The 15570-nt window shown below is 57.8% G+C and overlaps 1 protein-coding gene across 1 annotated transcript in view; it reads right to left on the reverse strand.

The window, feature by feature from the left end:
• Positions 1 to 15570, reverse strand: part of LOC122369258 (nuclear receptor-binding protein-like) — a 44848-nt gene that overhangs the window by 9165 nt on the left and 20113 nt on the right. Inside the window, exons 2-3 of the mRNA XM_043343858.1 lie at positions 10398 to 10481; positions 6478 to 6624 (exon numbers count right to left, since the gene is read on the reverse strand). Of these exons, the coding sequence (XP_043199793.1) occupies positions 6478 to 6624; positions 10398 to 10481 (231 nt within the window). The remainder of the gene's footprint in view (positions 1 to 6477; positions 6625 to 10397; positions 10482 to 15570) is intronic.

Below are 15570 nucleotides of genomic sequence, written 5' to 3' on the forward strand. Positions count from 1 at the left end.
TCCGGCGGTCCATCCTCCCCTCCTTCTCCTGCAGAGCAGTTAAGGGCGCGGCTGGACGGGCGGCACTCCCTTCCACTGGTCGCTGGCCGGACCGACCTGCGCCTCGGTGTGTCACAGGGCACCCGTCTGGCCATCAATCGCTACCTGCGGCGCGGCGTGTTGGGGCGGCACGTGTCACTGGCCGGCCGGGCCGGGTCGGGCCAACACCAACAGACGCGCCCACCGCCGCTGGACACACAAATCGCCCGATGTCACATCACACCCGGAATCGCTCCGCCGACCTCAGCCTTATCATGGAGCCGACGTAAGGCTATAATAGACCCAACCAGACGCTCGGCGTTCTCATGCCGAGTTCGATGAACTAGCACGGCCTCATCGGGCACCTGCGTCGCACGACCGCACCGCGTGCCGCTCTGTATACTGTTTGCCCCGGGGGATAGGTCAGAGGTCGTGTCAACTGCGCGCCGGCCCATATCGGCCCGGTCGATGGAGCACGAACGAGGCGCGACGCACAGATATTAGACGGTCCACGAAAAACGCCTCTGGTGGCCGGCGAGCCTCATCAAATCCTCAGTCTATCGTACACATACAGAGATGACACGATGTGGACGCTCCATCTCCTCAGACGCGACAGGCACGCGTTCTACTAATTCCGACATTGGGACCGAGCCGGCGGATTATCTGTTATCGATTACGGTTCAATCGTCATCAAATGGTCGCATTAAGTACGTCACACGACCCTTTTCGACTGAGAATGTTGATACATATAAACCATGCCGGCGCGCAGTGATACATTGCAAAGGCTGATGAGCTACCAACAAGGGGTGACCGAGTCCGTCCCTCCCTGTCCCTAGCGTGGAGAGAGGTCCCTCTGTGAGGGCCTCAGTAACGACCCGACACGCCTTAGACCGTGTTCGTCACTTAGCAGTCTCATCAAGGCTCTGTGGCGCCATCAGTCACCAATGGGGCCCAGACAGGTCGTAGAGAACAGGGCGGCCCCCAGGGTCACGCGGGGCAGACGGGGATGATTTGCAGAGAGCTCGATGGGGCCAGGTCAGGAGGCTTTCAGACTCCCTCTGAGGATGGAATTGGAGGTTTGTGGATAGTCGCGTGGTGTGGAAGAATAATGACGAGGAAGCTTGTAAAAGTTTGAGAGCGAGTGATCGATGCATCGGAAATAAACAACAGCTTAGTGACGTCAGCAAAGCCGTAAAAACCTCATCAGGCGAGCTTCAAAGTGCTAACTTTCAGAAGCAGAGTCTTCGGTTAGACGTTCGTCATACTCTGTAAAACAACAACAAACAGTTCCAACCTAACAGCCATGCCTAGATCAATGCCGTACGAGCCACACCCAGTCCACCGAGGCCGTGAATTGAACCGTCCTCCGTCCGACGACCGGTCACCACCGGCACAAATTCAGCCCGACGGACAACTAAATCGCCTTCTGGGGACCTCATCAGACCAACTGGCGACCGCTCCTAATTCACTGACCCCGCTGACCGCAGGGCCCGGTCACCCAAAGAGCAGCAGCGGCAACAGGGGGCACTGGAGAGAGAGACTGAGGGGGTGGGTCACACACGACCAGTCGAGGCTTTCTTCCGCCCGGGGCGACGCTGTTCGAGCGAGAGGTCCAACCAGGCCAGTAGCCGCCGGGCCGACCGACCCCCGCGCTAGGGTCAGACGGGTCATCCGACGGACGGCGAGGGGTCTGTCGTCTGCGGGAGACCGACCCGAAATATCCGAGCGGCCGTTTCAGTCGAACAATATCCGGGGACAGCGCCTGCCAGGTCACCGCGCGACGTAGTGATACCAGGAAGGATTTATAGCCGGCCAGCTGGGGAGGGGAGACTACGGAGGAACAGATATTGGAAGCGAAGGAACAGATATTGGCGGCTCAGGCGCTGTCACTTAAAATCCACATACTGCCGGCGCTGACACGATAGAACATGGCGCAGATATCAATGAATGAACGAATGAATGAAATACGCACTGGCAACACTCGAATGAACAGTGAAATGAATGGTCTGAACGCAGTGAATGGAACAGGAACGGACATATTATGTGGAGATTACCCGACTCTTACAGATGATCGTACCAACGAAAAAACAGCCTGACGTTATAGTTTCCGTGTAATGCCTGTCACAGACACCCAAAACAAAAGACAATAAATATAGAATTTCTCGACATGCTCAGGCGCCCACTTCAGGGTCACTTCCACGCCCCTGGATTGGGTTTGGTCGCACCAGAAAGACTGCCTTCGGAATCGGGTCCAGTCATTTCTTTCCCCGCAGCAATCACAGACTGGCCGTGCACCATTGAACGCTCTCTCTCGCTGATAAATTACCAGCGGCCTAGGACGAAGGTTAAATCTCCGGAATAAAACCCAGACCACGGCGCTGGACTATCCCCGCTCGCTGCGACTGACATTCACGAATTGAGGAAGGCATTGGGCCCGAGCTGGCTGACCCCAATGGGCCGCTAGCCGAGTCCGACTGTCGGATCGCGGCGCGGAATAGTCCCACATCCAGGCCACAAGAACGACCATCGTTCATTTCAGAGTGCCGTCGTGTCGTGCCACTGTTCCGGGTCAAACGCTCCCGGACACCCCATCCACCACCCATCAAATCTCCCATAACCCGGCCGGTCCCTCCCTGTCGGTGTCACTGTCAGCGCCGAACGTCAAACCACATCATACCACGTCACACAACAGCGTCACGTCACGCGACTGCGAGACAGGGCGTGGCATCCCGTTGACGTCACAGACCGGTCGTCTCCGGCTGCGAAAACACCTGTGGCGGGAAAACTGACATCTCGCTGACGTTGCAGGATACGACTCCGTTCTATCGCGTCAACAACGCACTCAGTGACGTTATATCCATTCTTTTTGAAACTTTTTTGACGTTACATGTACCCACTCCAACGCAAATCTGACCCGGTAAAATGTGACGTCACGTTCGTATTTGCATTTTGTGACGTCAAGAGATCTGTCGCAAGTTGTTCGGCACTTGGGACGAACATCTCAAGTGGGTAAGGCCCATTATACGGTTAGCATAATGCACGGCGCAATTTGGGGAGAACTATTTATAGCCCTGTTTATACACCAGCTCGGCGCGACAATTCGAAGCGGCCCACATCTCATTTTCACAATGTTGCCCCTGGAATTGTGCCATCGCAGTAGCAGTGGCTATAACAACATTGGTGACACTTAACACCAGGGCTGCGGAGTCGGAGTCGGAGTCGGAGTCGGAGTCGGTCGGAGTCGACAGTTGTGACCGGAGTCGGAGTCGGAGTCGGAGTCGATTTTAGAAACCCGAGCCGGAGTCGGAGTCGGAGTCACCGAAAATCTGTCGACTCCGCAGCCCTGCTAGGTCTGCGGAGTCGGAGTCGGGAGTTGGAGTCGGTCGGAGTCGACAATTCTGCCCGGAGTCGGATTCGGAGTCGGAGCTGGTTTTTGAAAGCCGGAGTCGGAGTCGGAGTCGGAGTCGCCGAAAATCCATCGACTCCGCAGCCCTGCTTAACACGAATACTGTAATCACATTTAGCGTGTCGTTTGTAGACATCTTCTCGAGAAAGCTGCTGATTCAACCAATTCAGTTCAGGTTGACTAAACAAGACATGAGCCACGATATGTTCGAAACAGCCACTGCTAATCAACAAATCACTCCCGTTTCAAGCGTTTCGTCCTACAAATGATGACGTCACTAGTTAGGGTGATATGCACACTGCACAGCACTGAGAGCTAACTTCGGTATCGCTGTAGGTGGAACAGACGTCACCCAGTCACCCCTCTGAGGTGACGTCACAGGTCAAACGCCGGCGGGCACAAGGGGTCAGAGGTTAGCCGAGACACGGACGCGGTTCGTGAAAGGTCACCGTGCCACCTCTCTGCCAGCCGCTATCTGTCAGGGAATGTTCGGTAGCAACGCGCTGACTCGCGTGAGGTAGGTAGACATTCAAAGCCGTCTTTATGTGCAGGGGTCACCGGTCGATCCTATCTATAATAGGTCAGTAGATGACTGGGGTGCAGTCTAACTAGTTGACAGACAGTGGTTTACGTTATCAGTGGTAATCACCGTGGACGCTCCCGAATCAAGCCCCATCGGACAGGATCAAAGTTGAAGTGCCGATCAAGTACCCGTCCCGTCCCATGAGGCAGCTCATCACACGTCACCCGGTCTGTGTAACTAGACGCGGTGTGCTCATTTACTCAGTGCCCCGAGCATCGACAAACACCATCGCAGCCAATCGACCACACGGTCTGCAGGCCAGCCGTGGGCGCCAGCGGGCGTGATCGTCAGTCTAGACAGCCGGCGGGACGGGGTCGGAGGAGGGGTCGGCAGAGGATAGGCGGCAGAGAGGCTAGGGCGGGGCCGGGGGCGGCGAGAGGTCACCGATCAGAAGCCATCTTATAACACCTCTGTCCACTCCACCAATATACCCTGCACTCCACCGGCAGACAGACACACAATAAACAGAAACGCCCAGACCATATGTCGCAGTGCATTGAGAGTATACAGACGGCTCGGCTTGCAGGGAGCGGGACTGGCACCGATACGGGACCATATGCAGACCAGTGGTAGTGCGAACTTGTCGTCCGAGATACACCGAACGAGAAACCGGCATATCTGAACAGCAACTACGCTGTTAGTTACATAAACCTACATTAGCCCGCCAACTTTTAGCCGCTCATTTATAATGTTATGTAATATCACACCTGAATGCACTTTTAGGTCCCGGTTTCCTCGTCACAGGCAGACGTCCTCCTCGGCATGAGAGTGAAAGGAGTTTGTGCGACTTGTGCCACCACCCAGCCTGGACCGGTGCCACCCAGCCTGGAGGTTCGTTGAACCGGTCCACCCAGCCTGGACCGGTTTAACGAACCTCCCTAACCAGAGCCTGTCGCAGAGCTGTCCCTTCGCTCAGCGGAGGCGGAGACAAACGGGCCTCGCGTGCCGACTCCGCTGTCGGCGGCCGGCGGTGCGCCCCAGAGATACGGCCGTCCAATCCAGGTCACCGACCGTACCAACAGGGCCGCCGGGGAACACATGAGCCCGCCGCGTCGGCAAACATCCCTCCAACGCAGCGGCCCGGCTCTGTCACACGCAGAACGCACCGTGGTGATCGGTGATCGCGGTCGAACCGGACAGAACCCGTCCACCCGACCCTGCCGATCAATAACAGGATGCCGCTCCCCGCGCCCCGGCGGACGGTTTAATCTAACCCGGGCACCAGCCGGGGGCACCGCCAGGAGCCAGAGATAGCCCAGCGCACTATCTCAAACAGCAACCGCCCCAGGGTATTATCAAGTCCCGAAGATGAATACAGCAACTTCAGCGGCCAGGTTCCCGAGGTCCCATACAGGGGTGTGTTCGCAGACTCCGCGAACCTCTCCGGATGCCGGGTCACGCGCTAGCACGTGACACGTTCTCGGTAGCAGTGTGTGGGACCATTTCCTGGGATGGGCCCCACTGTCGCCAGGGGAGGACGATGGAGGCTTCGTGGGGTGGCGTAGATACCGTCAGACAGGTAACAGCAGCGTGCGGCAAACACACGCCACATTATGAAGAAAGTCCAAGGGCTGCCGCTCGTCCCATTTCTTGCCACAAGTTTGCTGCGCTTCGCTTGGGAAAACAACATAACCAGCGTGCTTGGTGAAAAGTTCAGCGACGTTCCCTGACTACACAGTGTCCGACACGGTACCGCGAGGTCACATTCACGAAAACCCTACATTTGTGGCAGTCGCGCAGGAGATCGTCGGCCCGTGTCGTCTGCAAACAGACCCATGAATGCCACGGGCTGCGGAACCATTGCTGTGCTTTCGCCGCCGCCTCCACCACTTAGCAATGGCGTAACGCTCCAGAGCGCGTGAGCCTAGCAGCACGCCCCGAGACACGTGCGTCGCAAAGTGAAGGCGACGTCAAAGCTCGAACCAGCCCGGCGTTACAAAGCCTCTGAACCACCGCGGCCGTCGCGGGTAGATTGGCCAGCCTCGGGCAGACGACTGGCCGGCGCCACATCTGACCGCAGGAAGGCCATCCGCCCGCCACTAAACGCCCATATGCTTACCACTTCCACAAAATGCAGGCGCACGATCTTGCATCACGCAAGCCCGCCGCATATCGACGAGCCGGCTCCACCGTCCAGTCGGGCCGCCTACCCAGAAATCGAACCATGCCGCAGCCTTTCGCGGAGGATCACATCATCAACCGTCACGTAGCTAACCGGGCGTATCTTCCATGGAATCTCAGCCACCCTATCCCGGGGAGAACCAACTCTCCCTGCACGACGTCGAATGGGTCAGGCACCTCCCTTCTCCTCGTCCCAGAGCTCGTTCCTCACTCTTTAAAAGCATGTCGCTAGTTATCAAACCTCTCTCTAATCCATCAGCCTCCCAGTGTCCATAACACTTACAGGAGGCTTGTTGCTCTTGTTGCATCTCTATTCACGTCCACATCCCCGAACTCGTCCCTGACTTACCCGAGGCTTGTCGCTCTTGTCTGGCTGGTCGAACCAGTACTTGTGGAAGCCGACGATGTTGGGGTGGTCGATGGACTGAAGGCTGTCGAAGATGGCCGAGATGCGCGCCATGTACTTCTTGCGGTTCTTGTTCTCCGAGAACCGAACCTGTTGACATAGAGAGATGTGTTAATATCCAACGTCTACAGATGAAACTGGATGAAACGGCAGGAGTAGCGACTGCACCAAGAAAACAAGACGTGGTATTCGCTACGTGCTACTGGTGCACCAGAAACCCCAGAAGCAAGTAGAGAATATGTATGGTAGTGATAAAACAGTAAGCCTGTTGTTCAACAGCCCCTAAACTAATAGTTCCCTGCATCGGCAAACAGAATACAAATGAGCGCAATATGAGATGCCACACAACCTTTTCCCATGCCCTTCACATCCCATTTGCACTACACTCCGCAGCCCAAAAGGCCAGCATAACGACCTTCACAGGATCGCGTTATCATTCATCGCACGTATCCACAGACGTTCTGAGAAGGCCGGTGAGCCGGCGCAACAACTCGGCATAATGAGATCAGTGGCCACTCCTAGGGGGTGCCCGTCTTCTCCAGAACGGCGCAGCTCGAGGCCGGCAGATCCTGGGAGCTGTTCCTAAGGGATGAGGCCATTAGGTTAATTTAAATTCCTCGGGGAAATGATCAGGAGACTCCACTAGGTCAGTCCACACTTACACAGGCAAAGTTCCACTCATCCTTTTGAATTTTGCTTGACCGTTGTCGGCGTGTTACCCCATTACGGTGCCCCAGACATCGCGGGATGTAGGAGTGGCAGGCGGTGACTTGCGCGATGCACGAGGCGGTCGGCCGACACGGCACGGTTCTCGAAACTCTGCACCGTATCAGTCTTTGGTGACGTCACAGACCTGACGGGCGCCGCGGCGCCCCCCCCCGCCGATCAGACAGGAGTGCCCCCCCCCCGAGCTCCGCGCGCCGTGTTCACCACCGCCGCCAATAAAGGAGATGGCTCAGCCCCAAGGACATGAAATATGGATGCGCCCGATGGCCGGGGGACGTAAAAGGCCATCGAAACGATATCAGAACCGGCAATATCGCCCAGAGCTGCTCCCAATAACGGCCCGAGCCGACAGGAAACGCGGCGATACGACTCCCAAGTCCCCAGCCTCCGGCTCGGAAACCAACAGATCCGAGACGCATTTGGTTCACTTGGATCCAATGTTAGCTCATCGTACAGCTTGTCAATCAACTCCAGTCAGCCAGCCCCCCGGTAACTCACGCCGATTCCGGATGCACCCCATTATCCAACTGTCCTCCCACATGGCTTTCAGCTACCAAATCCTGACATCCATCCCAGCCTCAACGAACATGACGGCCCTCAAACACCTCAGACCGCCCCAGCTCCACGAAGAGTTCATTGACGGCATGGCGTGGCCGGACGCACTGTGATAGCGTGCAGTGCTGTGATACTGTGCCGTATTGTAACACTGTGTCGTACTGTATTTTTGGGCCAGATGCACCAAAACTGTACTGCGCCGCGCCCCGGTACAGTACGGCGCCGCTAACGGACCGCTCAGGGAACAATGGTCCGTTTCTCGGAGCGCGGCTCGAGGCTAACGTGACAGATCCGGGACCGGTGCGCCGCAGGACGGGACGCGGCCGCACCTGACCCTCTGTCGATCGCCTGAGCGGGTCACTGAGTGTCGCGCCCCTGTCGAGCCCCTGTCGCCTAGGCGGGTCGCCACTCCTGTCACTCCTTTGGGCTGTGCTGTCGCAGAGGTCGCCAGCGGGCCATGTCGCGTGGCACCGCGGAATTTTCGGCCGGACGGCTTACGCAACGGACCATCGTTTTTCAATGTGAAAACTGGCGTCGCCACGGCGGCCAAGCTCAACGGTCAGGTTGGGAGGCACGCCAGCGCCATAGCGTTCACTGGCCTACGGTCCAAACTCGGAGCGGACCAGGATGAATTTAGCAGGTCGCTGCAGTCAAAAGTGACATTGATTTGACATTATGGGACATTCATTCTTGTGGCATTGATAAAACACAGCCGGCACAGCTAACGCCGTAATCAGGCCGACAAATGTAATGATGAATCCTACAAATATGCTCAACATGAACGAACTATTCAGCAGGTCTATATAGTTTATGATAACCACCTATAAAAAAAATAACCTAAAACCATTGGCACTTCACTCAAACATCCTCACCTAATAGGATGATGGCCAAAGTCCGAACATCCTTCTTACCGGCTTAGTTAGACCTAACTAGCTGGACTATCATCCTAAAAAGCTGACTTCCACCGAGCCGCGGCAGACCCGGATCATCCAGATCCCCGTACCGAGCCACCACTGCCACAGGCACTCTGGGAAGGGTTTCTTGACCTCAGCCGTGTTCCCAGGGGCCGACCAGGCGCTCCGACCTTAATCTGGCCACAGCAAAGCCGTTCGCCGAATCAAGACCGTTGCCAGCCGGTCCCGTCTGCGAACGTGGGGCTTTACACAGCTTCCAATCGATTGTCAGCACGTCTTAGTTCTCAGCGGGCGCCATTCTGCGGCAAATTAACGGCGGCGCCGGTCGGGCGGCCCTCGCAGATCCCATCTTTCTGCGCTCGCGCGTTTGGCCGCCTGGTAGGGTTGTTGGTTTGCCGGACAGCCTGGCGCCACCCGACTCAAATCTCGTGTTGTCGGACACAGCCACAATCTCTCAGACGACCTCTGGACCAAACACGAGGCCAAACATCTCTCCAGCGGGGTATGACGAGCGCCATGCCAGCTCGCGACTGTGCAGAACCACAAACCCAGTGGGAAATGCCAGAGATGTGAGTCTCGATGGCGGGGTGACGGCGGCGCGGCGCCATGCGGTCGCCCAGGGATTTACGGGGTGACGTTGGCCGGTCTCCGTCAGATGAGCGGCAAGCGGTCAGCGATGTATCACTGCAGTCGAGCGCGAAACCACCGCGGAGTAGCGACCATGACGTGATGCTGATGGATGAGATAGCCATCAACGTGATGGATATCATAGATAGCGGCTTCGCGCTTCAAAGGAACAACTTTCGTTCTCGGCTTTCAGACTTGACATTAAAAACATTGCATAAATCTTCATAAGCGCGGGTACGGGTACCCATTTTATTGCCCATTTAAATCTCATTCTATTTTGCATTACAAATATCTTTATAGTTGTCAGCGAGCGACACAAGGTGTATCACGACCTCAATACGCGCAATAAAACGCTGATCCTGAACTACATCAGCAACGCACTCTTTCCCATTTCATCATCCTCGTATCGCGTGCTTCCCCCTCCCCGACCGTGCAGCCCTCAGCCCCATCTCGTCGAGGCCAGTTCGGCTCTCCACCACCGCCACAGCTCGTGTACTGCGCCGTGTCCTTCATCCTGCGTCAGCCGCTGCAGCAGCGCTCACACCAACGTGCATAGTCACGCACCCCGTCCCCTATTCACCTCTGCCGTCGAAGGACATCGTTCACACCAGCCGCGGCGTCAGACGACTCACAACGGATGGTGTGCATAACAGTCTGTCTCCGATAACACAGCCGTGATGTTTATCGGGACTGCACGTTCCCAAGCTACTCATTTATTACAGTTGATGAAATCATGATTCCGCCAAGGGGTATTTTCCCACTAATCCAGGGCGTCCCGCTTCATTTCGATAAAGACGTTGCTTCAATTTGATTAATGCGCTTTCATATCTAAAGCCGGACCTTTCCGTCGACGGCAGGCATCGAGATCAGCCAGCCGGGAACTACCAAATCCTGAGTTTAATTCAGAAAATTACCTACTCCTTTCCACAATGACTCAGACAGCGCTAATAGAAAGACTGCTCCCTGGAGCTTCCCAGAGACTTGAGCAGATCAATAGCTGGATGCCACCGCGTGACTTGACCTGACCCGGGAAGCACTGACCTCATTCCACACCACCTCGACGCCGTTCTCGGTGTCCATGGCGAGGAACGAGTTGTCGATTCCCGGCACAGCCTGCTGCTTCACCTAGGGAAAGAAGAAGAGCACGCCGTCAGTATCGTTCCGCGATCACAGGAAGAAGGCATCCTACAGAGATGGGCGAGTTGAGAGGTTCACATAAAACAGATCTCAGTAGCTACAAACACAGACGCCGATACATTACGGAGAAAACTAGACATGTGTCGCCTACTCTACAGCTTCTCAGCAGTATCTGAGATATGTGGGTGTAAACAATGACAAAAACTCACGCCGGCGTCAGACACGGTACACACACGGGCGCCGCTGTCGGACGGTCGTTATTTGCCGTCTGTCACGCCCACAGGCCAAAGAAGAGGACCAATCGGTTCAAGGTGACGGCCGGTCATGTAAACGCAGCAATATCAGCAGCGTATCGCCTCTTCCAGGCTCAGAGCTAAGCTAAGGCGACATGACCGACAATTCGGTGTTTGGTCAGCTTCTGGGTCATCTCAATCTTGAGTCAAGATACTCAGACAGACCGACAGACATGAGCAGACGGGGCGACGATCAGCCCGCCGGCTCGGAACGAGGACAGTTTGCATTGCAACTCGGCCGTCTGGGGCCGGCCAGCGGTCCACAAGGCCACGGCGTTCGTTGCATCAGATCGGCGACGGACCTGCCCGCCCCTTACAAACACAGACAGCCAGACGGGGCGGGAACAGACAGCTCTGGGTAGTTGGCAGGGTCTGCACTAGGTGGCAGCAGCGGCGCCCAACCTAACCTCACCTAGGAAACATCCCGAGATCACGAGTCATGTTACCGCTCTCTGACTCACGGTCGTCGTGCATGTCTGGGGAAAACGTGCACCGCACCGTCACCCGACATTTCCCCAGTCGCTGCTTATAATTCAGCGGGACGCAGCGGCAGCGGTCCGCGCGGCCGTATAATCGCCTCCGCTGAGGTATAACAAATAGGTACCCTAACAGACGAGATCTCTCGACTCGGATCGGCCACACCGGTACCGTCTCAGCCCGGCCGGTGCCATAACGGTGTTCGGTCCGCTGCCCAAAGTCGGCACCATCGGCGCCACAGTGACCATAACGGACGGGCTCACCGGACTCAGGTGCTGTCCGGCCGGGTCCATCTACATCTCCCCAAGCCCTGTCCGTCCCGACCGGTAGACAAATAGCTGACCACGGAAGCCGTGGCGTCACCGCCAACTGACTGCAGCGCGGCGCTCGGCGGGCAGCGACCCGGCCCGGCACGTGGACCCTCGCCAGACTACGGCCGCCTCTCCCCTGCACGGCGGTGGCGACAAAAGCGAAAATCGCCCTCAGATCGGTGGCGACAGGCGCGGACCCCGTCTGGCCACCGCCGACGTGGCGCCGGGCTGCCGGACGCTGCCAAACCGGCCCCTGCGGTCGGCCCGTGCATGATTCACGAGCGGCGGTCCGAGCCGGAGAACGGACATCGGCTCGTCCCGGTAAAACAGCCAGCATGCAAATTCCGCCGTCCGAGCGTCGGTTCACAATGTATACATGCAGGAGACACTGTATTAGGCGAGTGGCGACTGGTCTCTGCATTTGATGGAAATAAATCAGAAAGTGTAATGGCAAGAACTAACGGCACCGCATCGGGTTCAATCGGCATTTACATCGCATACACGGAGAGAAAACGCTGTCGAACTAACGGGTGCACCGTGGCTGCGCCAGTCATCTAAGAAAACGAAGCAACAATATCCCACCATTAATAACCCTCAACAGCATCCAACACTTTTTGGAAGAATCTTGCTCAATTCCTACTCTGCCAGCACATGGCTTTCTGCAGCCCTCGGTTCCGTCGGTGGTGCCACCTACACACGGAAGGGACGGACCATGGCTACCATGGAGGGCAGCCGCGGAGGGTCTCACTCAAGGAGCCCCTGACGTCCGGGCCCTGGCGGTTTCCGGGGGCCCACAGTCCGACAGTCCGGCTCCCGGGAACCGGCTCCGGCGTCCACAGTCCGACACGGCTGATTACCGTTACCATGGTGACCAGACAGCGGCGGCGGCGGCGGCGTCATAACAGCCGATCGCAGAAATTACGCCGACTGGTGGCCGTGGGCCGTCCTCTCTGCATTCCACTGAACGGAACACGGGTTCGGGGTTCATACACAGCCGATACAAGTGACCTACGAAGCTATCAAACGGTCAAGAGCTCAGACTTCATGACGCTCTACCAGTGACGTGCATTTATAACCCGAACCACAGCTAGACATAGACCATTAATCATTTCCCGACTCTGGCGAGTTTAGCTACTGTGTTTTCTAAAACATCGCAAACAGCCGCTCTGAAGTTGGTTGAGACAACACGGGCGCCAGGGGTGGCTGGACCACCCTGGGCGACTGTCCCTCTCTCCCTGAGTTATTCTCTCCTCTCTCGCTAAAACACGTCGCGTTGGTTGGAAGATACGCGGTGCGCCGGAGACCGGGCTCACAAACAGTTACGTCAGGTGGCCGTCCAGCTGCCGCTGTCACCAGACGAGGCGCAGCCCAGACAAACACGGCGCAGCCGCCGAGACAAACACGGCGCGGGCCTGCGCCCGCGGCGGCGCCGACCCCTGTCCCCACTCACGCACCCTCCGATAATCCCGCGCCTCAGGACAGGGGTTACATCAGCCGCCACCCTTCACAACTGCAGTCCACCCCACGCACAATGACTGAGTTCTGTGGGCACCAGGGGCGCACATACCTAATTTGGTTCTGGCGGCGCCAATAGACACATACATACCTCAACAACCCACGATACATGAACCCAGCGACGTAGAGAACCCAAATAGGACGGTGTCGCCGGGCCAAAGTAACTGTCACTGCGCATTGTGCATAACGTTTCTCCATCGCAGATGCGACAGCAAAGCTCATTACAAGACAGATTCCATGTTCAGTTGTGTAAGCGATCTGTGCGCGGGCGCCCGAGCGGAGATCCGTTACCGTGGGCGTCCGAGGGGCGCCACGGGGGCGTCCGAGGGGCGCCACGGGGGCGTCATGACGCTCTGAGGAAGCTCTCTCCGGTCTGCCTCTGACAGATTTGTGTCGCACCATGGGCCGCGCTGAGAGACGTATCAGAGACGAGCAGGCCTGGCTGAGCCCAGCTGAGCGTGGCTGAACCGATGGGCTCGGTTCATGAATCAGCCGCTGTGGATCTACACTGCGTACGTACACGGCGGCTGTTCAGTGCCCACGGACTGGCGTAAGGACTAGACTAGTATTCCCAATCCCACGGCCCGGGACCAAGCTCGTCCCCGCACTTCGCTGGTTTCAGAGGGGAGGGAAAATGTCTGGAAACCAGGCGCCATGACCGTCACCATCATCGTAAAACCCAAATCAGAGGACGACGTGAAAACGGCGAAATTGACACCGGCAGTCGTAATAAACTGGCGTGAGAGGTTTTCAAACCGGTTGTCCTGCGAACCAGGCAGATTTCCCGGATCAGACAGTTTCTGAAATCGAACCGTGAAACACCCCAACACAGTGCACCCGGAAACCAGCTGCCGGTTTCACACCAGCCAAACCGACTTCACTTCTGGTATTTAATCTCATGCTTCCGTATTGCAGCCCCCTGAATTTCCAGATCCACCGTCGCAAGATTCTCCACATCCTGGCCAGCCTATGCATTATAGAGTAGCCAGATAATGGTTCCGCAGAAGCCACCGTGCGTGCTTGTCCGTACTATTCGCCCGGCCACCCCACAGCCGCCTGGCAGCAGCTGCAGCCGTCTGGTAGCCGGCAGAGCAGCTCCAGCCGTCGCACGTGGTACCCGGGCAGCTGGTTTCTGTGCCGATCATTGCATCAGACGGACGCACTGCCGGGGGGCGGGTGAGGGCAGGGGCGGGAGCCGGGAGGAGCCCGCCGCCCGGCCGGCCGCCGTCAGCCGCCGCGCTCCCAGCGGGCGGGCGCTGCCGGAACTGGCCGGCTAATCCCATTCAGCGGCCCCGACCCCCCGGGTCCTGATCCTGGTTCTCTGCTCAAGGGATGGCGCCGGCTGCGGTCGGGTCAGGAAGAGAGGGGGGGGGGGGGCGATAGAGGGTTCGGCGAAGGGCGGACGGAAGCGGCGGCGGTCAGCGGACAGCGGGCGGGAGGTCGGCTGGTCCGCGAGGGTAGGCACCAGACGGACCATGGACAGTGGCAGGACGGGGACCTGGGGGGAGGGGGGGGGGACCACGGACCGAGATTATCGGTCCGACGGTATGCGGCCCACGATCCTGGCTGTCACCGCCGCACCGCAGGATAGTCTGACCCATTACCGCGAACTAGCCGGCTGGCAGTGGCGTCTGCCGTCCCCAATACGGAAGCGTCTACCACCGCCGGCCAGACAGACGGGCCGGGGCGACGACCGACAAGTGTGAGACGGCGACCGTCTGACAAACATCTGCCTGTAACGGGGACATACACCGTACCGAACACCTGTGTGTCGAGAGGCCTCGCCGGCCAGACAACCAAACAAACTCCGACGCAGTGCCTCATGACACAGGACCAGGAAGCGATTGGACGCTGGCCCCGCATTGGACCACCATCGACCTAACGACGTCTACGACACCTCTGCCCCCTCCCCGTAATGTCGCCGAGGCCGCCTTCGAACCGCGCCCTGAAACTATCGAGCGGGTCGGGCAGCAGGCCGCCTCAGGGGCGTCGTCACCGCCGTCCTCCCTCTCTCGGCCCCGGGCGGCGGCGGCGGCTGCTGCCAACCGCCGCTGGTCACGTGGGTGCGCAGCACGCACACGCAGCGGCGCACGGCGCGTGACGCCCAGTCAATGGCCGGCTATCGCCCCCGGCCGCGGCGGCGGCGGAGGCGGCGCACGCGCCCTCCGGCTACCGGGCCAGACAGACACCAGCCGGCCGCGCTGAGCTTTCTCGGAAGTGAAGCCCTGTCGAGGGGACCTCCGTCGTGAGGTGTTTGAAAAGGGAAAAACTGTTTCGTGGTTGAAAGATGCCAGGGCCAAACGCTTTCTATATTGAACAGCAATTTCGTTGAAAAAATCGACGTCGGAATAGTCATGGTCGTATGCAGTGACCAAAATGAGCGCAGTGGATCAGATCGTGGACGATAAATGACTCAACGGACACTGCAGCGACGATTGCGGTTCGTGCTCGTGTGCAATACGTAGTACGGACAGGAAGCAT

Source organism: Amphibalanus amphitrite, unplaced genomic scaffold, assembly GCF_019059575.1.
Source record: "Amphibalanus amphitrite isolate SeventyFive unplaced genomic scaffold, NRLGWU_Aamphi_draft 001020F_arrow, whole genome shotgun sequence".
Classification (NCBI taxonomy): domain Eukaryota; kingdom Metazoa; phylum Arthropoda; class Thecostraca; order Balanomorpha; family Balanidae; genus Amphibalanus; species Amphibalanus amphitrite.